Raw genomic sequence first — 20,793 nt, forward strand, 5'->3', positions numbered from 1 at the left:
TCCAAGCCCTGCCCCTCACCGCATCCCTGAGCCTTGGCGCCTTGGCGTGTGCAGGGCCCGGCACCCCCAGCTGGCTGGCACCGGGCTCCTCGGGCGTGGCAAACCAGTCTGGGGGCTGAGCTCCTGTGCCCTCGCTTCTTTGAAGGAAAATGATCCCCATAGACACAGCTCAGAGCAGATTCAACCCCTTTGTTGCTCTGGGGACTGGTCCTGGTGTGATTTTGGAGACTCCTGGGAAAGCTGCAGCCCCAACCTCAAGCCATCCTGCTCGGGGGCCCCTCCCTCAGCTACTTGCTCTTGGGGCCACCAGGCTGGGTGACCTCCGGGGCCTGGGGCCTGGGTGCTTCCTACACAGGGGCCAGACGGGCAGCCCGGGAGGCCGCCCGCCACCCCAGCCCCTGGCAGGCACCCCACTCTGCTGGCACCTGCCCAGGGTGGACACTTGACGCGTGTCTGGTGAGGGGGACTAGGTGACCACAGCGACCCCTGGCAACCCCCTGGCCCATCCCCATTCAGGCTGCAGATGAAGGAGGCCAGAGCAGCCTTGCTTCTCGCCGAGGCACAAATTTGGTAACTCTGAGCGCCCCGGGGCAGGAGAGGTCCCCGTGGTCCCTGTCCGGGGAGTGCTCGGACACAGCGCATGTTCACCGGAGCAGCCCCCGGCGGCGGCGAATGTTCCCAGCTTGGTCCTCTACCAGTGTGACGTGGCCGCCCCAGTGCAGGCCGGTGCACGTGCGTGTGAAGGCATGGGTTCAGTCCTTTATTACACGTGCCCGCTGTGCACACACACAAGATCACCTTTCACAGAAAGGATCAAAAGCCCAGCGTGGGGGGCATCAACCTCACCGTGCAAGTGTGCACGCACCCACCCGCCCAGCCATGTGCATGCACGTGCGCTCACACATGGGCTCCAGCTCCACCCTCCGTCTGAGCTCCCATGCCGCTGCGGCCGCCCCAGCACGAGCACCAGAGACGGGGAGGCGTCACGGGCGCAGGGCTGTGTGGCAGTGGGCTCACCATCGCCCGCTGAGCGCTCGGGGCCTCCAGACAGGCAGGGGCCGGTCCCTCCAGGTCAAGGGGACAGCAGGTGTGCGGGTGCGGATCTTGGGTGGGGGCAGCCCAGAGGGGCCCCAGGTCAAACGAGCTGACCCGCACCCTGAGCCCCACTAGGAGCCTCTGGCTCGGGGCTTGTTATTAACCGTCTCGCATCCCTGCTCTCAGGGCTTCCGGAAGGGTTGCAGGGCCCACCTGGGGCCAGGAGGCAGGTAAGACAGGCCCTGCTTTTCCTCCCGGGGCGGGGTGTGCAGTCCCTCCACAGGTGGAGGCCACCTGCAAGCGGGGCTCAGCCTCAGGGAAGCCAGCCTGCCTTTGAAAGGAAGGCACAACTATGCAAATCCTCCCAGCGTGGGGTGGCTGTCACCGTGCCTCGTGCCTCCCCCCCACGTGGGCCAACCCATGCTGGGGCTGCGGCTGCGGCCCTGCACCTGCCGTCCCGTGCTGCTTGCTCACGGGCTCTCGATGCACCCACGGCACAGAGAAGGTCAGCTGTCCCTCAAAAGCACACTTTCCCAGGAATCACTGCCGCAGGAGCTGTGAACCTGCCAGCGTCATGGCGAAGCTGGGAACACTCTCCCAACCCCAGCCCTGGAGCGTGGGTCGGGTGCAGAGGGTGGCGGGGGGCTGGTCCCCGCTCCGCCCCATCTCACCTGCAGTCTCGGACCCCTAGAGGGTGCCCAGCACTGTCCCAGGGCAGGAGCCCTGGCCGCCCCTGTGGGCAGATCACCGCTGCCGTGTGACCTGTGATGGGAGAGGACCAGGACACGGGGCTCTGTCTTGGGGCCGAGGGAGGAGGATTCAGAATCGAGATGATGGCTTTGCTGGTTGACCAGCTGCCTGTCTGGCTTTGTGAGCTCCGCAGGGACCAGGTGTCCAGGTGACCCTGCAGCTTCGGGCATGGTGCCTCCCGGGATGTCCGTGTCATGTGGGTGGTGGACAGGGGTCATCCACCAGCCAGGCCTGGGGTGGCAGCCGGGACCACACCACACAGAGGGATTGCAAACACTGGGCTAGCGGAGGCCTGTGGCCAGTGCAATGACAGGTGACTGTGGCCTTGGGTCAAAGACTCCCACAGGGCTGTGCGCGTGGTCTGGCCTCCATCAGGGGTCAGTGCAGAGGGAACCTGCGGGGTCTCGCCACCGTGTGGGCACAGCTACCACATCCTCCTTCCCAGAATAGATGGGGAAGGGCTACCTGAGGCCAGCCCCCACTCGCCTGGAGACCGCATGGTCAGACCCTGACTTCTGCCTCTTGGTCACACAGATGGATGGAGCTTGGACCCATCATGGCTGGCACGAGAGTGGAACCCTCCAGGTCCCCTCCAGGCCTGACGTCAGGGCCTGCTCCACACCACTGACAGGTGATCATACAGGAGGGGGGGCAGGGGGCGAGGGGAGGGCCTCAGTCAACCAGGGCGTGGCCGGAGCCTCCAGCGCAGGAGGGGGTGAGGGCCAGAGACTGTCCTGAGGTGGGAGGAGGTGTGGGCCAAGCCCACTGTGCAGATGCAGCTGTGCTGTGTAGACAGAGCCCCACGTGGACAGGACTTGCCACATGGACGAGCCATGTGTGTAGACGGAGCCCCGATTGGACAAGCCATGCCTCGTGGATGCAGCTGTGCCACGTGGACAAACTGTGCAGCGTGGGTGAGCCCCAAGGGCGCAGAGCCCCATCTCTAGGCGTCTACACCACAAACTCCTCCAGGAGCTGGTCTTCCCTGCACAGGACCAGGTAGAGGCTGTTGGTGGACCTGCAGGTTCCCGGCGGTGCGCGGTCCAGGCTGTGGTGGGGTGGCTCTGCCTCTGGCATCTGTAGGGGGACAGTGCGAGTGCGTTCTGCTTCCCGCCCTGCCTCCTCATCTTTGGCCACGGCTCCAAGTCTGTCCTCCCTGCACCCACACCCCCTCTGTCCCCGCCCCCAGATCCCTCACTGCGCCTTGCTGGGCCCACTGTCTGCACAGCCAGCCTTCTCCTGTCCCGAGTGCCCGCCACGGGTGCAAGCTCTGTGGGCAGGAGAGGGGCACGGGCCAGGATGGCTCAGGCAGGGAGCGGCTCCTTCTGCACCGGCTCCTCCCTCTCCTCCCCGTCCTGGGTCCCCCCGGGGCCCCTACACAGAGCCCACCCCTGTCAGACTTGGTTACTATTTGAATGATTTTAGGGGTAAGACCTGGAAGCATCCTCGAAGTCAAGGAGAGCCTCCTGCCTCTATCTCCTGTGTGCGGAAGCCTGTCCATTGCCCGGGCTCCGAGGCGGCCGCCTGGGGCGGGGGGTCCTGTCCAGGTGGGGGTCCAGCTCGCACCCACCACACCGAACTACTGCAGCCACTTCGCACCCCACAGGGCGAGCTCACCACTGCAGAGGGGCTGAGCGCACTGGTGATGCAGGCTGTCTCATCGCCCTTTGGGGGGCATGTCCTATCCACTGTCTCTGCCCAAGGACCCCCAGCTGCACAGGGCGCCGACCCTGCCCAGGGCACCGGCTTCTCTCTCTATCCCTGGGAAGTCACATCACAGCCTTATGTTCTGTCTGTCCAGGGCACCACCCCCAGGTCTGCTCCAAGCAAGGTGAGGAACCCTCAGCCCAAACCATTGGGGTCGGTCTCTCCTCTGCCCCAGGGGGGCCTGGAGCAGCCCCTGGAGTGCTCACTACCCGGGGTGGGGGGGTGGACTCTGCCACCCACTGAGCACTCAACCAGGAAGGTGGAGACCCCAGGGGGCCAGCCCCTGCCTGCCTTGTTCCCCGGAAGCTCCCCCACGGCCTGACTACAGGTCCAGGGGTCTCCACCCGGGGACCTCCGGTGGGCCTGGACGGGCCAGGAGAGCAGGTGCCGGAGCCGGCCTCGGGCTGCCTGGCCTGGGGCTGCCACAGTAACATACCTGGTACAGGGCCTCCGCACACCTGCCCCTCATCCTGATCAGTGGGACCTGCACGACTGCCGAGGGCTCCGGGCCAGAGGCTGTGAGACAGGAGGAGGCGTGAGCAGAGCCGGGATGAGCCCCCGCTGCCCAGCTTCTCCCCTGGGGACCCTCACTCTGACTTGGGACTGGGCCTCCATGCACCCCCCCCTCCAGGGCCCTTGACCTGCAGCGTGGTGGTGGGAAGGTCGGCGGCGGTCACACCCTGGTCACCCGTGCTCCCCACTGACGTGTCTGAGCCTCCTTGAGCATGCGGGCCACGCTCTGGACCACCTGGCTCCTCCTCGCCCACCGAAGCCCCAGCCCCAGCACAGGACGCCCGCCCTCGGGGCCCCCATGGGACTAGCCCTGCAGGCTCCCTCTGCCGTAAGCCTTGCAAGGGTCCGGGCCCTCCCCACCCCCATCCCGTGGGCTGGCACCGCCCCATCCTTCCTCACTGGCACCAGGCTGCTTTGGTTGACCAAACGCTCTGATGTCCAGTCACAGCGCACTCTTACTGGGCAAGCTCCGTATCATTATTATCGTTCACGTTGGATTGCAGACCACGAGCTTGGACAGAAACATAGACGGAAGCCACGTGGTCCTTTACCACCTGCCCCTGGCTGGCCCTGGTGTCCTGAGGTGACCCTGGGTGACCCTGGGTAGCCCTGGGTGGCCCTAGTGGCTGGGACCTGCAGCTGGTCCCCACGAATGCCCCTCGCAGCCGAGGGAACAGCAGAGCCAGTGGGACCTTCCTGAGGTGCCGGGGAAGGCGCTCCAGGGCCCCACAGGCCCAGACCGCCGCAGAAACACCCCTGAGGGCTGAGCTGAATGGACACTGGGTCCTACAACTCCTGGGGGCCTCTCATCTTGTGATTTCACTGATCCGTGTGGCTGCAGGAAAATCTGGGTGACATTCCCTGATGGCCAGATGATGAACGAGGGGCCCCGAGGAGCCTCTTGTGCCCAGCTGCAGAGCAGGCTGCAGGACCCCCATCACGCTGCACCCCACGGAGGGCCCTGCCGTCCCGTCTGACCCCTGACCCCAAGGCCCGCCTCATGGGGGTGGAGGGTGAAGGAGTCGCAGGGAAATCCCGGTCACGCGCACCGCAGCCTCTCTCGGGACGGTTTGTACTCATTGCCCTGGTGCCCACAGCAGTGGCCCTGCCAGGGGCCGGCTGGGGCACACTCACCGTCTCCCCGGGCCCGGCCGTCCCCCTCCAGCCGGCCTCTGCTGCCAGCCTCTGAGCCGTGGCCGCTCCGGATGGAGCTGGAGCCGCAGGGTGGCATCTCCACGTGGAGGGCCTCAGCACCCGGGGGCTCGTCCACCGCCATCTCCCCGGCCTCTCTGACGCCTGACGTGTGGGAGCTGCTGCAGCTGTCAGCTGACCCAAGGGAGAGGCGGCGGGGGACGTGCTGGCTGCTGCCCCCGCTGCCCAGGGAGCCCCTGCCGCCCGGGTCCGGATCCAGGTCCAGGTCCAGGTCCAGCGTGTCGCGGATGTAGGACTCGCGATAGTGCTCCTTCTCTGTGCGGGGACAGGACCGACACCCCAACAGTAGGTATAAGCGCCTTCCCGGAGCCGCAGGCTGCCAACAGTGGCCGCCCACCGTCAGCTGGTGCTGAGGCCCAGGAGGCACAACATGAGGGGTTTGTGGCCCTGGGTACCCCCGTCACAGCCCAGGCTGCCCAGGTGGCATCTGTCACCCTCAGCCAGTAAGCTCCAGATAGGAGCCCCTTGTGATAGTTTCCCAAGGGCTCTCGCGTGGCTCTCAGCTCGAGGGACCCCGAAGCCGTGCCTGCACGCGAGCAGCATGGTCACACTGAGGCACGCCGCTGCCCACACAGCCACGGACCCAGGAACCACCCAGCCCCTTGAGAACTCTGACCCAGAATCCAATAGGTCTCTAGGCCGCATCTTTAGAACTGCGCCCCGGGAGGAGTGGAGCCGCCTCATCCCCCTGGGAGGGGGACACAGGAGCCAAGGGGCCACGCCCCACAATGGGACCAGCGGAGGTGCCACCAGCCGCCGTGCCCTGTGTCCGGCGCAGGCGAACCCCGGTGCCCGGAGAGTCGGGAGCGCGGGTGGACGGTGCGCACCTTCGGCCTCCTCCCGCTGCCGTAGCCTCTGCAGCGCGGGCCGCAGGCTGAGGTGCAGCTGGTGGCTGGCGCTGAGCAGCTGCAGCAGGTGGCGCGAGCGCCAGGCGCAGCCCGTGTAGTACACCAGCTTCCGCGCTGACGGCAGCCCGTCCAGCCGCATCTCGAACTTCTTCCCCTGGACAGAGGAGACCAGATGTAACTGCAGGGAAACCACGTGACAACAGGACAGAAGTGTCTGAAGCAGCGGCCCCGACCCCTAACTAGGAAGCCAGCCGGTGCGCAGGCGGGCGGTCAGGGGCACGAGTCTAAGGTGGACACCGCCCTCAGCCTTGGCCAACCCGGGGGCTGACCACATTGCAGGACGCGGCGCCAGGTTTCGCTTCGCCGTCCGGAGCAAGGGTCCAGGGCCAGCGTCTGCCCGGGGCCTCACTGTCCTTGCGCTCAGCCCGAGTGCCAGGCCCAGCCGGGGAGGCCTCGTGAGGCCAGGACACACAGCGGGGGCACGTGGAGGCTGTCACCCCAGAGGTGCGTTTCTATGGCCGACTCCTCACTTCCCTTTGTGGTCTCCACGAGGGAGCCGGAAGGTCGCCGGGGATCAGAAGGCGAAGGCCGGGGCGGCGGCCACGAAACACTTCCCAAGGGCAGGGCCACTATGCCCTGCAGCGAAGAGCCAGGCCCTGGACGCCCCAGGTGCGGGGGCTCGGGCTGGGCCCCACAGAGGATGAGGGCTCAGGGGATGGCCTGAAGTCCAAGGGTGGGCTGGGCCCTCCCACCTCAACTCTGTCAGCTCGTACCAGAAATGCCACCTTCCCAATGTGGGACCAGGGGAAGTCATAGAGCAGCTCCGGGGCACGGTTCACCTCCTGCAAAGGAGAGAGAGCCGCTCAGGAGGGTCCACCGGAGGGAGCACCAAGTCAGCCCTCCAAGAGGAGGGGAGGGGTGGGGAGGTGGAAGGAGGTGGGGGAGGGGGAGGTGCACGGAAGGAGAGAGAGGAAGAAGAGGGGAGAGAGGTGGAGGGGCAGGGAGGAAGGAAGGAGAGGGGAAGGGGAGGAGGAAGGAGGTGGAAGGGGGAAGAGAGGAGAAAGGAGGGAGAGGAGAGGGGAGGAGGGAGGGACGGGGGAGGGGAGGAGGAGGGAGGAGGTGAGAGAGGAGGAAGAGGGGAAGGAGGTGGAAGGGGGAGGAAGGGAGAGAGGAGGTGAGAGAGGGACAGGGGAGGTGGAGGAGGGAGAGGGGAAGGGGAGAGAGAGAAGAAGGGGAGGAGGAGGGGCAGGGAGGAGGGGCAGGGGGGAGGAAGGACGCTGCAGGGACTCTTCCGGTACCTGGTAGACTTGCATTCCCTTGAGGGTCAGTCCCAGGATGATGGTAGGTCTGTCCTCCTTCTTGTCCTGGAGGACACGACCCTCAGAGAGGCCCAGAGCCCTGTGCCGGGCGGTGGGTGGGTCCCGCCAGGGACAGCAGGGCCCTTTCCCTGTGAGGCCAGAGGCCTGGTCCCACCTCCCTGCCTCCTTCACCTGCTCTAACTTCTGCGTCCCTGGTAGCTGAGCTCCTGGAGCCCCACTCACGGGCCCTCCGCCCAGCTTCCCCCAGACCGTGCTGCCCGCAGACCGCGGCAGGAAAATGCCAGAATCGGTCCCATTCCACAGACGGTCCCCCTCGCTAGGGCTCCAGGTGGGGCAGCTCCCACCATAGGAGGCCGGTGGGGTTGGGGCACAGGCCAGCTGTGGGGACGCCGTCCACCCTGTCCCAGGGTCAGGGCCCGGTCCCGGGCTGGCTGTGGGGACACTCTCCACCCAGTCCCGGGGTCAGGGCCTGGGCCCAGGCCAGTGGTAGCAACACGTCCTGGCTGCCCCGTGGGCTCAGCTCATCTGGGCCCCTTGGGCAGAGCAGATGTGGGGCGGCCTGAAGTCCCGGGTCCCGCAGGGCCTGACCTTGTACAGCCTGAAGAAGTGGACGGGGACGTCCTCGAGCCGGCAGGCCTCTCTGATGAAGCACAGCACAGCCTCCTTGGGGTTCAGGCCCCGCTGCTCGCGGTGCATGGCCGGCGCGTGCCTGAGGATGTAGGCGCGGCCCCTCTTGGCGATGATCTGGGGAAGGGCCGCAGGCCTGTTGGTCCCTGCCTGCTCTCTTGTCCCCCGCCTGCCCCTCTGGCCTCCAGGGACTCCGCCCCAGGGCCTGGGCCGAGAAGGTTCTCCACCGCTGCTGAGTAGCAGGTGACCTTACCCACGGCGGAAAGTAGGCCTGGGGCTCGAAGTACCTCCCCACGTGGACCGGCTCCCGGTGGTTGCCCAGGTCGGCCTGCAGCCCGTAGGCGGCCAGCAGGAAGTAGGCCTCCTCACGGTGGGCGCACTGGGACCTCAGCACCCGCTCCTTCAGGTGGCAGTAGTACAGGTGCCTGGCCGTCCGGTCGCTGGAAGGCAGCAGGTGGTGCCGGTGGGAGGCGGCTCCTGCCCCGCCACAGCCTGGGGCCCACCTGCTGCCCCCGCGCCCCAGCCCTCAGAGCTTCTCCGAGTCCCAGGGGTTCCCGTCCCTGTCACACCACAGGCCACTTTCCAGCATGGCACAGATGGCCTTGGCCGGTGACCTCTGCAGCCGAGAAGCCAGGGAGCCTCAGTGCTCAGAGTGGAAGTGCTGAGATCAGGCTCATTCCCTGGTCAGGTCACGCCCCGGGCCGCGTGCAGTGCTCCAGAGAGGAGCTCATGCACCGCTAGCTGGGATCCCATGGGATCCACTGGACCGGGCCCACCCAGCCTACACGGATTTCCTTCTGCTAATTTCCCAACATGACAGGCAAGAGAGCAGGCTCAGATCTTCTAACACTAGTAACGTGATTGGTGTCACACTTCTCTCCGCCACCCTCCACCTTCCAGTTCTCCCATCTACACTTCTCCAGAACCTTCCAAATGACCACCCACCCCCACTCTCCAGAACCTTCCACACAACCACACGTGCCCACTCCTTCCTCCCCAGCCATCTGTCACTGGCCCCCCGGCAGGAGCTCAGGGCATCCTGGGGGCCGGGCTCCGCTCACCTGGTCCAGCGGCTCAGGTCCCCATGTGGTACTCGGGGCGACCCCTCAAGGAAGCAGCCCCACAAGGCAGGAGGCCCCAGGGGTGCCCGCCCGGCACCCTTGCCCCCAGGCCGAGAGCGGCGCCCCCCGCGGGACAGGCCAGTCCTTCCGGGTGACAGGCACAGATCCCCCTGAGAGAAGCCGAGTGGGAGGGCGACGCGTTCCCAGGGCGCGTTGCTGAGCAGAGCCCGCCCTGCCCACGACCCGGTATCCGGGAAGGTCGCCTCCATCCCCTGAACGTCCTCGGACGGCGGCGACTTACCTTATGACCCTTCCGTTGTCCACGTAGTACCGCACTCTGAGGAAGGTGACAAAGGGCGCGCGGGGCCGCCCTCCGGCCTGGGGGGGTAAGCACAGCCGGAGGGCAGTGGCCACCCGGGCAGGCCCCGGCTCGGTGCCACTGGGTCCCCCACATCGGCTCCGGCGGTGACAGCCGGGGCACTTCCAGGACTCTCGTGACGTCGTCTTCCTTCCCAGAAGGGGACATCCCAGCCCATTGTCCACACACTCGGGAGCACCCCTCCCCGCAGGCTGTGGCTGTGCCCCCCAGGGACCACTCTGGGGACACAGCAGACGCACGCCGCCCGCGGGTCTGACTTACCTCGTGCGCATCCCGCTTCCAGTCCTTGGAGAAGTACTTGCTGAGTTTCTGCTCCAAATCCATGAACATGTACTCGTCGTCTAAGGGAAGCAGGGCCTCGTCAGCGCCTCTGCACCCCAGGTACCGCGGGGGTCACAGGGTCACATCGCCCACAGCTCGGGGGAGCGGGCCACCACGCATGCCAGGTCAGGAGGTGGCCGCTCCACCAGGCGGCGCTCCAGGGGACGGGCAGAGCCACCCACGCCAGTGCCTGCTGCACGCTCGGCCTCAGGCAAGTGGGGTGCAGCCTCCAGCCCCCGATGGGTCCTTCACGGCCAGACCCACCTGCGGGCAGGGTGGCCACTCACCGCCTGGGGTCCACAGCGCCTGTTTCGGCCTCTGTCTCTGTCTCTCTGTCTCTCTGTCTCTCTGTCTCTGTCCCAGCCCCTGGGCTGCATGCAGAGGTCTCCTGCCTTGGTGTTGGCTCTAGACCTCAGTCTCCAACATGTGCACCCCTCACAACCGTGGGGTCACCAGAGCATGACCTTCCATGAGCCTCCCACCTGAAAGGTGCAGGTCCCCAAAGGAAGGGCTCCATCCCATGACCAGGAGGGTGCACAGTGGTTCAGGGCCCCGCGGCCAGCGGCTCAGCCAGAGGGACAGGCCGCGTTGGACGTGCACTGGGTGCTCGTGGCGGGTGGAGCAGCTCTGCACCATCTCCCCTTGCAGAGAAGGAGGCCGGGCAGGCAGTGACCCCAAATTCCTTCCTGAAACCTGCCCACCCGCTTCTCAGCGTGGCCATCTCAGATGTCCCGACTCAGAAGAGGTGAGTGACCAGGAAGGGCCGCTTGGCAGGAGCAGCAGACGCTCGTCTGGGAAGCCCCGCTGAGTAAATGCACCTCCTCCAGGAAGACCACCCCCAGCCCCCTCGGCCCCCAGCCCCTGCCGGCCCCCTCCACCCTGGACTGATCCTGGGGGCCCCCACTCCCGCCTGGGACCCCGCAGCCTGGCTGGTCAGTCTGTATGCCCAGAGGAGGGTACAACTTCCGTGGGTGCACGCACACACACATGCACATGCATGCACACACACGCACACACGTGCACACACATGGAGGTCACAGCTGAGAGCTGATGTGGTCCCTGCTTGGGTTCCAACTCCCCAGCATCATTATTCAGGTATTTGGGTCCAAAGCCACCAGCCTGAACACCAGCAACGCTGAGCCATAGGCCCTGCTCCACAAGCTACTGGGGGCTCCCAGGGCCTCCACTGTGACAGGGGTTCACCTCCACCTGCTGAGGGCATGATCCCTCCTTGTGAGGACCCCAGCCCAGAGGTGGTCCCCGTCCCACTTACAGGCAGGACCCTCCACCAACATTAACTGCCCCCCGCTGCTGTTCCATCACGTCTTCATGAGGCCTCTTGGCCGCAGGGACCCTCAAGGGTCCATCTGCTTGTCCAGCACATGCAGGGGGGACTCTTGGGGCTGCCTTAGGCCATCGAGTCCAGGGCAAACGGGACACTCTGGTGCTCCCCACAACCAGGGCAGGAAACCGGGAGCACACAGAAAGTGGGCAGAGCAGAAACCAGCCCCTCCGTCCTGAGACGACTGCTTCCAAGCCTGGCTCACGTCCTTCTGGCACTGACTCGACCCACCCCGTGGGGTTTCCAACGTGCCCCTAAACACTCTCCTGATCCTTTTCTCTTAAAGCTCCTCTAAACCCTCAAATGCCAGAGGGGGCCAAGAGCAGAGGGAACACGCCCCCCTCTACTTCCCTGCAGACAACCGACTGTCCTCTCGGTTCCTGAGGCCACAGAGGGGTAACCACAGAAGCCAAGGTCAGAGACCAGCTCCCTGGCGCGGACACCGCCATCCTGGAGCACACCTTGTGGCAATTTTTTTTTAAAGATTTTATTTATTCAAGAGAGACACATACGGAGAGAGAGAGAGAGAGAGAGTGAGAGAGAGGCAGAGACACAGGAAGAGGGAGAAGCAGGCTCCATGCAGGGAGCCTGATGTGGGACTCGATTCCGGGTCTCCAGGATCGCACCCTGGGCCGCAAGGCAGGTGCTAAACCGCTGAGCCACCCGGGCTGCCCCCTCGCAGCGATTTAAAGGCAGGAAGCCTGGCAGCCTTGGCTCCTCTGGGGGATACTTGGAAGGAAACGCATCTGCAGCTTCCTGCCCTGCACTGGTCTCTGGGTGACACCTGAGTCCAGAACATTCCCTGCACATCCATCCACATGAGGCCCATACCCAGAGCCCCAGCGGGGCCGTGATGGGTCAGGTGGTGGCAGCCTGTCCTCTCAACTCCTGGCCAGGCAGGTGGATGGTGGGCCTGGAGGCTACACAGGACCAGAGACGTCGGGGGCGGCAAAGTCCCCTAGAGGGACATGGGCTCTAGGCGGTACAGCTCAGGGAGGGGAGAGCACCACTGCCCCCCGCCCCCCACTGCTTCCCTCCCCAGATCAGTCCCCCAGGCTCCACCGGCCCCGGGCTTCAGGAATTCATTGCACATCCCTGAGCCCCTCTCTGCAAAGCGAGCTCCAGCCCTGGGCCCTGGGGGTCCTGGAAGATGAGGCTTACATCAGGGGCCAGGGGCTCCCAGCAGTCCCCCAGCAGGATCCTCACTGCTTGGCCTTCCCTGGGGCCCCCTAGGAAGTCAGGGGGCCTCCTGCCGCTGATGAGCCCTGTCCCAGGAACCAGGAGTAATTCCACTTACGGAGCGTAAAAACCTAACCCCTGGCACACACACCCCCAAAGAAAGTGGGGTTTTATGTACGTGTTTATTTCCTTGGCTGTGTCACCTCTGTGGACCCAGACACAGAGCAGCAAATGGTTAAAGTGGGGGTTGTAGACGTCAACCTCCAACTGGGGGTAAAACTACCCATTAACTCAGCTTTCTGTGCAAATTGGGGAAAGTCCACCAGTATTAAAATTTAACAGCAAAGCCAGAAGCTGCTGCTGCAAACCCAGCCCCGGTCGCGCTGCCTGCCTGTGGTCCCATCTTTCTGTCTGAGCCCCGGAACTGGAAGGTGCTGCCCACAAACAGCAGAGCAGGGGACCGTCCAGGGGCCTGACAGCCTGGACCGCCAACACAGGATGCCCTAAGGCTGCACCTCATGGAGGGGGCAGCGGGGCCCATGGGCGGGTCATCCGGGGCAATGCGGACTTACTTCTGACCACGCTGAGGCCAAAGAAGTGGGCTTCCTTGATGCTGGTCACGTCACACACCTGCTGGAAGAGCTCACGGCCGGTTGCCTGCACCTGCAAGGTGTGGGTGGAGGCTGAGGGCCCCTAAAAGGGGTGGACAGTCCAGCAGGAGCAGGAGGGCCACTGCTGCTTCCACCCAGGCCCCTGGGTTCCTGCCCGCGCTGGACCCTGGTGCCCACCAACCCAGCAGGGCCACGAGGGAGCCAGGGCGGGGGAGGCTGAGCGTGCCCTGACCTCGGGACAGAAGCCCACTGTCTCATCCTGGCCTGTGCAGGGGCCGCCCAAGGACGGGGAGGGGGGATTCTCGTGCCCCCAGGGCATCGTCCGGCCTTTGTCCTCATGTACACCCCCCTCACCTGGGTCACTCCTGAAAGCAGGCCTGGGGTGTGGGCACTCAGAAGTGGGCCTGGTTGCTTGGAAGTCAGAAGGGGCTGAGGGTGCTCTCAGGTCACTGGGCCCGCCCAGCGATCCCCGCAGTCTGAGCAGGTCGGCTGTGGGATCTGAGCCTTGGGCCTTCGAAGAGGGGGGACCTTCCTGCCTCAGCCTACCCGCAGGTGCCTCTTGCCGGGCGTCAGGCCCAGGCGGACCCCCCAAGCCTCCGGGAACGCCGGCCCTCCCCCATCACCTGCGAGGCCCCCTGGCTCCCACCCACGGGGCGGGAGCTGCCGCTATTCCTGAGCACGTATCGCTCCTCAGCTGGGTTTCGCCTGCGCAGCGGGGAAGGGCGCGCTCGCCCATCGCATCGATTGTCCCGTCTACTTCACGTTACCCCAACAGCGCTTCGTTACACCTCAAAACTGAACCATCTCCTAATATCGAATATCCAGCCAGTGTTCGTATTTCCAGCTGTCTCATGAATTCAACTTTTTCACACTTTGTGGACTTGAATCAGGGCTCAAGAAAGGGCCGGCGCTGGGGCCCGCTGCCAGGCTGCCCTCCCTCTGGCCGCTGCTCCGTCCGGGCCCCCATGGTGCTGCCCGCGTCTGCACCCACTGGCGCCTTTCCTCCGGGCGCCTGGCACGCTCCTCTGTCCTTGGCATTTCCTGGGGCTGGCGGGCAGTCCCGGCTCACGGTCCAGGCCGCGTCTCCGGTGTGCACCGGATGCCCTACCTGTGTCCTCTGAGAGCAAATGCCTCGCCTGCCGCGGGCCACCCAGGCTCTGGGCCCTGCAGCGAGAGGGGTGCCCTCGCACAAACCCACGGGCGGGAGCAGGACAGACCCGAGTGCTGAGCTCGAATCCATGGGCTCTCGCCCAGCACTCTGCTCAGAAGGGGTGTACTGGGCACGGCACAGCCCCAGGGGTTCCAGGACCTGTCTCCCCACAGGCTCAAGTCAAATGATGCACCTCGACTTTGCAGCCGTGAATCGCTGTAACACCGGCTCCAGTGTCCTCCATCTACTAATTTGGCAGCAGATGTGGAGCCAAGCTTGCCACAGGGGTGACGCGTACCTCCGGCTCGCCGAGGACACAGGTGAAGGCCACTGTCCCACCCCACCATCGCTCCTAGGTCAGAGGCACCTCAAAGGACTCCCGGGATACCCTCCCAGCAGCTCCAGCCTCTCATCACCAGACGGGTAAACTGAGGCTTGGAGAGATTCTGTTGCTGATGTCAACGTTGGCGTTGACCCAAATCCAGAAGTCCAGAGGGACTCCAAGTGCGTCATCACCAGCAGGCCAAGCGCTTCCCACCCGCCCGGAGGGGGGACCCGTGAGTGGGCAGCGGGACGCGGGATGTGGGACAAAGGACGAGGGCGGCTCTCGCTCTCTGCCAAGCCTCGCCCACGTTCGCGCTGCATTATCATGAACCCCACTTTCCCTCAAAATGAAAACACCATCTCCTGGGTCAGCTAATCTTCTAGGGTTTTCTTGTCCCTCTCAACTCAATGGAAACATGGTGAGGGAGAGCGGAGGGGAACAGCGGTTCCTTCTGCCCCGGCCAGGCGGCCCCGACCCTCCGTGTTCCCAGGATGAGGCGCTGGGACTGAACTTGCTCCCCGGCCGGCAGTGTGCACCAGGGACCTTCCGCCCGAGGCCGGTGAGAGGGCGTCCTTCCCGCTGCTCCAGGCAGGGGACCCCGCAGGGCCTGCTCTGGTCCCTGCTGCGAAGGCACACACCCATTCAGCGCTCACCCTGCTGGGCCTCAGTGTCCCCTTTGTAAAACACGACTGATGAGACCGAGGAGGAGCGTGCGCAGAGGGTTGAGTGAGCCGGTGTGCATGACCCTCGGGGTGCTCGGCATGGGGGCTTCTGGTACAGGGAGGGGCGTGCGGGATGCTGACGGTGGAGGGGCACGGTCCCCTGCGCACCAGAGACTGCCTGCATTAGGGGGGCTCGACACCCCTCCACTTTTCACTCAAACAATTGATGAGAACTGGAAGGGACCTCCTCTCCCCCCAACCTGGACCTGACCTGTCCTGCTAACCGCCCATGAGGAAGGGCCCAGAGCGCAGCACCCTCAGAGCTCAGACAGAGGCTCCGGCTGGGCGGTGCTTGGAGTTTTCCATCCAGCAGGTCCCCACTGAAGTTTGCTCCACGACCAGTCCTCACGCACCCCAACAGGTGAAGCACAGCAAAGGGGCTCTGTCCCCCGGGCCTGCCACATGCCCCTGGGGATGTCTTTGTCTACCAGCCCCACCCCTGTGGAAAGCTGGACCCTAATCTCCCAATTCTCCTACTTAGGGATGCAGCTTCGCCTGGGGTGGGGGGGAGGGAGGACAGAGCGGGACCCAGTCTCCAGGGGGACCAGGTGCAGGCTGACACTCCCCGTGACCGCGGGCCACCCTGGAAGTGATGGCCTGGGGACCGTTCTGCCCCTGGAGTGACGGGTCGCATGGGAAAGGGTGGCTCGGGAGGAGGTCGTGGCTGCACACACGATGGCCCCGTGTCCGGGGGGCAGGTCCACCGGAGTGGGCTATGCAGAGGGTGAGCAAGGAAGTTTGTCTGCAATCGGGTACACAAGCCACTTCTCGTTACGCGTCTTGGATTTTCAAGCTACTGCGTCGTCTGACGGAGGTTTGCAGAAGAGCCACACGGCCCTGTGAGCAGAGTTTCAGGCATCAGCCTTCAAAGCTCCAGGGAATCTTGATCCCGTTTGAAACACAGGTTCCACGGTCTGGTGGGTGGCGGGCAGGTGGGTGGCAGCCCCAGGTCAGGGCGCCCCGGCCTCTGCGGCCGCACCTTCCCCAGGGCTGTCAGCCGTGCTCGGGCGCACTCAACGAACCGCGGAACTGACGGGTTACGGGGTCGGCATCTCGCGAGGGGGGGCCTGAGTGCTGGGATAGGTGGAGGCCACGCAGGGCCCGCGGCGGAGCCCGTCACGGGGAACCCACGGCCGCGATCTTTCTGCGGGCACCCCCAGCCCGGGTGCGGGCGCTTGGACGAAGGCAGGCAGCCCTGGGGGCACCACCCTGGCCGGGGGGCGGGGGCTGGGATCCCTGCACCTGCTGCGGGGAGGCGGACGCCTGGGCCAGCGGGGCCCTCATGGGTGGGCGTCCCTGGGGAGGGGGCAGGCGCTGCAGAAGAGCCCAAGAGGGTCACCTCCCTGAGACGCAGGGCAGGCGGGGTGTCAGAGAGCTCCGGGAAAGTGGGGCCTCGCTAGAAGCCAAGTGGGGCCGATGAAGAATAAAAGGGAAGAAGGGCCGAGGGGACTTGTCCAGAACCGAGGCAAGGCCACACCAGCTGCCTGCTGGTTTCCAAGACCACAGAGCTTTGGTGTTTGAGATGAAATGTGCCACAAAATGCCACTTCGTACTTCCTAACATCTTTGTCTTGTTGGAAGAAGAGACCTGTGACACCCCCACTGCCCCCCTACAGTGCCCTCCACGGTCCCCCCAATAGTCACCCACAGTCAACCCCCTGGGTCCACCGACGGTCCCTCCACCATCCCCCCACGGTCACCCCACGGTCATCCCTCACTGTTCCCCCCACAGCCACCACAGCCCTAGCTCTCCGCCACGCTCACCCCCACCACCAGCCGCAGCTGCTCCCGCGTGGGCAGCAGAACCAGGACATCCCTGGCCTCTGCAGTCATCTCGCTGTGTCACGGCGCTCCCGTGGCTGCACGCAGGCTCTCAGGACGGGGCCTCCTCCATGGCCTCCTGCGGGGAAGGACTGGTCAGGGGCATGGCCGGGGAGGGGCCGAGCTGCCAACAGCCTGTGTGCCACCCGGACGCCCGGGGCCCCCTGTCACCACCCGGTGGGCGCGGCCCGGCCCCCCAGCCACAGGTGGGGAGCACAGCACCCCCAGACTCACCCCACTGCAGGTTAGCCGGGGGCCGGGCTCCTTGCTGAGCTGGCTGGGAAGGTAGGCGGAAGGCAGCCCGCGGCTGGGCCAGGACAAGGTCCAGGTTTATAAGTAGCTGGGGCACGCGTTGGCTGGAATGCAAATAAACAGTGTCAGGCCGGCCCCGCCCTCCCCTGGCTCCTGTGACCCCAGCTCCACCGGGACCACCTCGCGGCCCCCCTCCTTCCCGGGGCCCGGGACAGAGGGCCATGCAGAAGCCCGTGAGGACACAAAAGCCAGCACCTGGATCATTCCTGAGGTTCCTGGAGAAGGTGGGGGCAGAGGGAGAGCAGAACCCAGAAGGGCACCTGCAGCATCAGGGTGCCTCCCCCGGCCCCAGCACCCCCTCCTGGAGGGGAGAGAATCAGGAGCGTGTAGCAACACTGTTCCCCAAACATGTCCTGTAGGCACAGTCCGACTCCCTTTAGCGCAGGAACTCTGGTCACGGCCCCTGGCTGCGGGTCACCTGCTACCTGCCCCACAGTGAGTAATGCCTGCCACGGGTGAAGGCCGGGTGAGCTGCTGCCCGTGAACCCTGACCCTCTGGGCAGAACGGTGGCTCCAGACCCGGAAGCACAGGGGACGGACAGCAAGCCCCCCCGGAGAGGTCTCTGCTTGGCCGAGCAGGTGCTCCTGTCACCCGGCCACCCAGGGGGTCCCATGAGGGTGGCCCACCCGCCCCTTCCACCCAGACTCGGGCCCCTGAGAGCTGCTGCCCTATCTTTCTCTCCCTGGAGCAGGTGCAAAGCTGTTCATCATTGGACACATGCATCTCCTTTCAAGAGGGCGAAGAGCCCGAGAGAACACAACCGGTATTTCAGGGAGTTCACTGGCTTCTGCGGCCTGTGGCGCAGTGACTACCGGTCCCCACGGCTCCCGTCACAGCACAGGACACGTGGCCAGGAGCGTAGGCACGCGGCGAGGACGTGCAGCGGCAGGGCGACTCCACAGAGCACACACATGCCAGACCCGGGGCGGGGAGCGGTGGGCAGGGGCCCCTGGGCCGTGGCAGGAGGGAAGCAGGTGCTGCACCCCCCGGGAAGGGGAGCTGAGAACCAGTGCAGCGGACGCCCAGGGCCATGATGCGTCTGGCCTCGGTTCCTCCGCTGTGCGAGGGGGTGACGGTGCCTCCGCGAGCTTTACAGGACCTGCGGCCAATGAGCTCCGAACACTCCAGTGAGAAACAAGGAAAAGAAGCCCCTGCGATCCTCCCAAGAGTGCCACCCAGGGATTCTGTAAGGATGGAAAGCCCCCACCCCCACCCCCGCCCACCCGCCTCACAAAGTCCCTGGGGTGGGGGGCAAGTCCCAGGGCACGGGCCTGGCCACGCGGCCTCCAGGTGAGCCCAGCTCCGCGGGCCCCAGGGCCGGCTCCCCGCCCTCCGCACCTGCCCACCTGTCACCGACCACTGTTTTCAGGCTTGTCAGGAGGGTAAAAGCTTTCCTCCCTTGGGAAAACAGAAATGTGGCGAGGCCCCAAAATAAACACCACTTCTCAACGCTTAATTGTCTTCTGGATGAGCTCACGCCATCAAAAGTGGGGAGGAGCCGGGAGAGGCGTGAGGGAAGCAGCGGCCCCCCTGCACCCCGACCATCCTGCGGCTGTGCCAGCCCCTCTCTGGCTGCCCCCCGATACCTGCCCCCTACCTACGCCCCCCGCGCTGCAGACCTGGTCTTCGTCCTCTGCTAAGAATGTTCTGAAAATAAAGCTTCTGACATCTAAGTCCGCAGAGCACAGGCTCACGAGCAGCGCAGAGACACCGTTCAGCAATGCCAAGGCGTGACGGGCCCGCACGCGAACAGACACCCAAACGTCCTGCTGCCCGGGACACGCCAGCCCACAGCACGCATTTTGTGTGAGTCCCTGAAACGTCCAGAAAAGGCAGCACCCATAGAGGCAGAAAGGGGGTTTGTGGCCGCCCACGGGCATGGGGTTTTGTTTCAGGGCGATGGGAAGGTTCCATGGTGGTGGTTGCACAACTCACAGATTTACTAAAATGCGTTACGCCGTTCACTGAAGACGAACGTATTTTACGGTGTTTCAGTCAGACCCCATAAAGCTGTTTAAATACATAACATGGTATAAAATCATAGAAAAGCACAGACGTCATTCGGCAGATGGCAGAGCTAGGGCCCTGCTCGGCAGGCGTGCCGTGAGCACACATGCGTGCGTGTATGTGCGTGTAGGCATGTGGGTATGTGCATGCGGGTGTGTGGTGCGCACAGCTTCGGGGACCCAGGGCACCCGGCTGCCAGCCTCTCCTCTGGCCCTTCTCCGCCTGGACGACAACCCATCTTAGGGGGAAGGACTCTGAGCTCAGAGGTCACGAGGCCTCCCCTCGCCTGCGCCCCGGCGCCCGGCGCGCACACACCGTGCGTCGACTTGTGGCACCTCGCCCTCGGGCCTCGTGGGCCCTCACAGCACCTCACGAACACTCCCTCATCCCCACTGTTCCCAGAACGGAGTGGTGGCTCGGGGCGGCCTGCCTTGCTCATTTTCAAAGTAGGGAAATGGAGGCACAGAAAGTAGAGAGGCCTGTCCAGGGCCCCTGGCTCCGGCGTTTCTAAGGCCCAAGCCTGCTGAGAACCTGCTGGAATCCCACAGAAGGCGCCCACTCCTACTAACAGTTCGGGAATGAGCCGTCAGCATTTCAGGAAGCACGAGACATCTGCAGCGTGCCAGGGCAGGGCAGGTGGGGGCCCCCGGCCCCCGAAGGGTCAGGAGGAGCTTGCCAAGGACAGGACAGGCGGCCGGAGGCTGTGTGCTGACCACGCAGGGCCGTGTTTTGCTTGCTGCCCCGTCAGAATTCTTGACCTCAATTAAAACCCGCAGCCCCACAGCAGGGCGTGTGGGAGGGCTGGTGCGAGCACCCTCGGCTCCGGGCCACGCCAGCTGCCTTTTCTCCTCACTGACCTTTGCTGCGGGCTGCAGGGGACAGCCTGCGACCCTGGACAGATGTGTGTGTGACACCCTGCATGTGATTGCACACACTTCTCGAGGGTCGAACAGCAAGCCACCTCCATCCTGCAGGTGGGCACGGGCCCCTGGGCTCACACCCGTCCAGCCACCAGCCCGGCCCAGCACCCCGCCACGGGGCACCTCTGGGCACGGGGAAGGGACAGACCAGGGGAGCCGGTGGGGCCCAGGTTGCATGGACACGGCGGGACGAGGGCTGTGAATGTCCCAGCCACAGAGCACAAGGCTGTTGGGCCCCTGGGGAGTGACCTCCTGGGCGCACCAGAGACCACCGCCCCCCAGGCCCATGCAGCGTGCCATCATCTCTTTCCGGTGGAGCACAGGTCAGGCCCCCAGCAGTGCTCCCGCCTCCCCTCCTAGACAGGCCCTGCCCAGCCCCGGGCATCAGAGGTGGGGAGGGTACCTCCAGGCCAGGGGCAGGTGGTCACTGTCCTAGGCCAGCTGGGACAGACGTCCTGGCCACCCTTCAAGCAGCCACGGAGTGTTCAGAAACCGTTCAGTACGTTCTCGCTCAATGGTGTGTGCTTTTTGTGTAAATTCTTACGGAAGGCTTCCCCTTCACAGGTGAATCACCGTGAGTCACAGCGAACACGTGTTCCGAAATCAGAAAGGTCAGCCCGCCCAGCTGAGCG

General features: G+C 65.1%; 1 protein-coding gene across 9 annotated transcripts in view; it reads right to left on the minus strand.

Annotated features, from left to right (window-relative positions):
• Positions 1-737: 737 nt before the first annotated feature.
• The window catches only part of FRMD1 (FERM domain containing 1), a 33,338-nt gene continuing 13,282 nt past the window's right edge, over positions 738-20,793 (minus strand). For all 9 annotated transcript variants that reach the window (XM_049114568.1, XM_049114581.1, XM_049114578.1 and 6 more), the window contains 13 exons: positions 17,156-17,277; positions 16,865-17,000; positions 12,866-12,956; positions 9,713-9,792; positions 9,374-9,450; positions 8,265-8,451; positions 7,973-8,128; positions 7,364-7,429; positions 6,839-6,907; positions 6,045-6,219; positions 5,140-5,472; positions 3,929-4,008; positions 738-2,862 (listed from right to left, as the gene is read on the minus strand). In XM_049114568.1, coding sequence (XP_048970525.1) covers positions 2,737-2,862; positions 3,929-4,008; positions 5,140-5,472; positions 6,045-6,219; positions 6,839-6,907; positions 7,364-7,429; positions 7,973-8,128; positions 8,265-8,451; positions 9,374-9,450; positions 9,713-9,792; positions 12,866-12,956; positions 16,865-16,933 — 1,509 coding nt within the window. In that variant the 5' untranslated portion in view covers positions 16,934-17,000; positions 17,156-17,277 and the 3' untranslated portion in view covers positions 738-2,736. The remainder of the gene's footprint in view (positions 2,863-3,928; positions 4,009-5,139; positions 5,473-6,044; positions 6,220-6,838; positions 6,908-7,363; positions 7,430-7,972; positions 8,129-8,264; positions 8,452-9,373; positions 9,451-9,712; positions 9,793-12,865; positions 12,957-16,864; positions 17,001-17,155; positions 17,278-20,793) is intronic.

The sequence above is a fragment of the Canis lupus genome, chromosome 1 (assembly GCF_003254725.2).
Source record: "Canis lupus dingo isolate Sandy chromosome 1, ASM325472v2, whole genome shotgun sequence".
Lineage (NCBI taxonomy): Eukaryota > Metazoa > Chordata > Mammalia > Carnivora > Canidae > Canis > Canis lupus.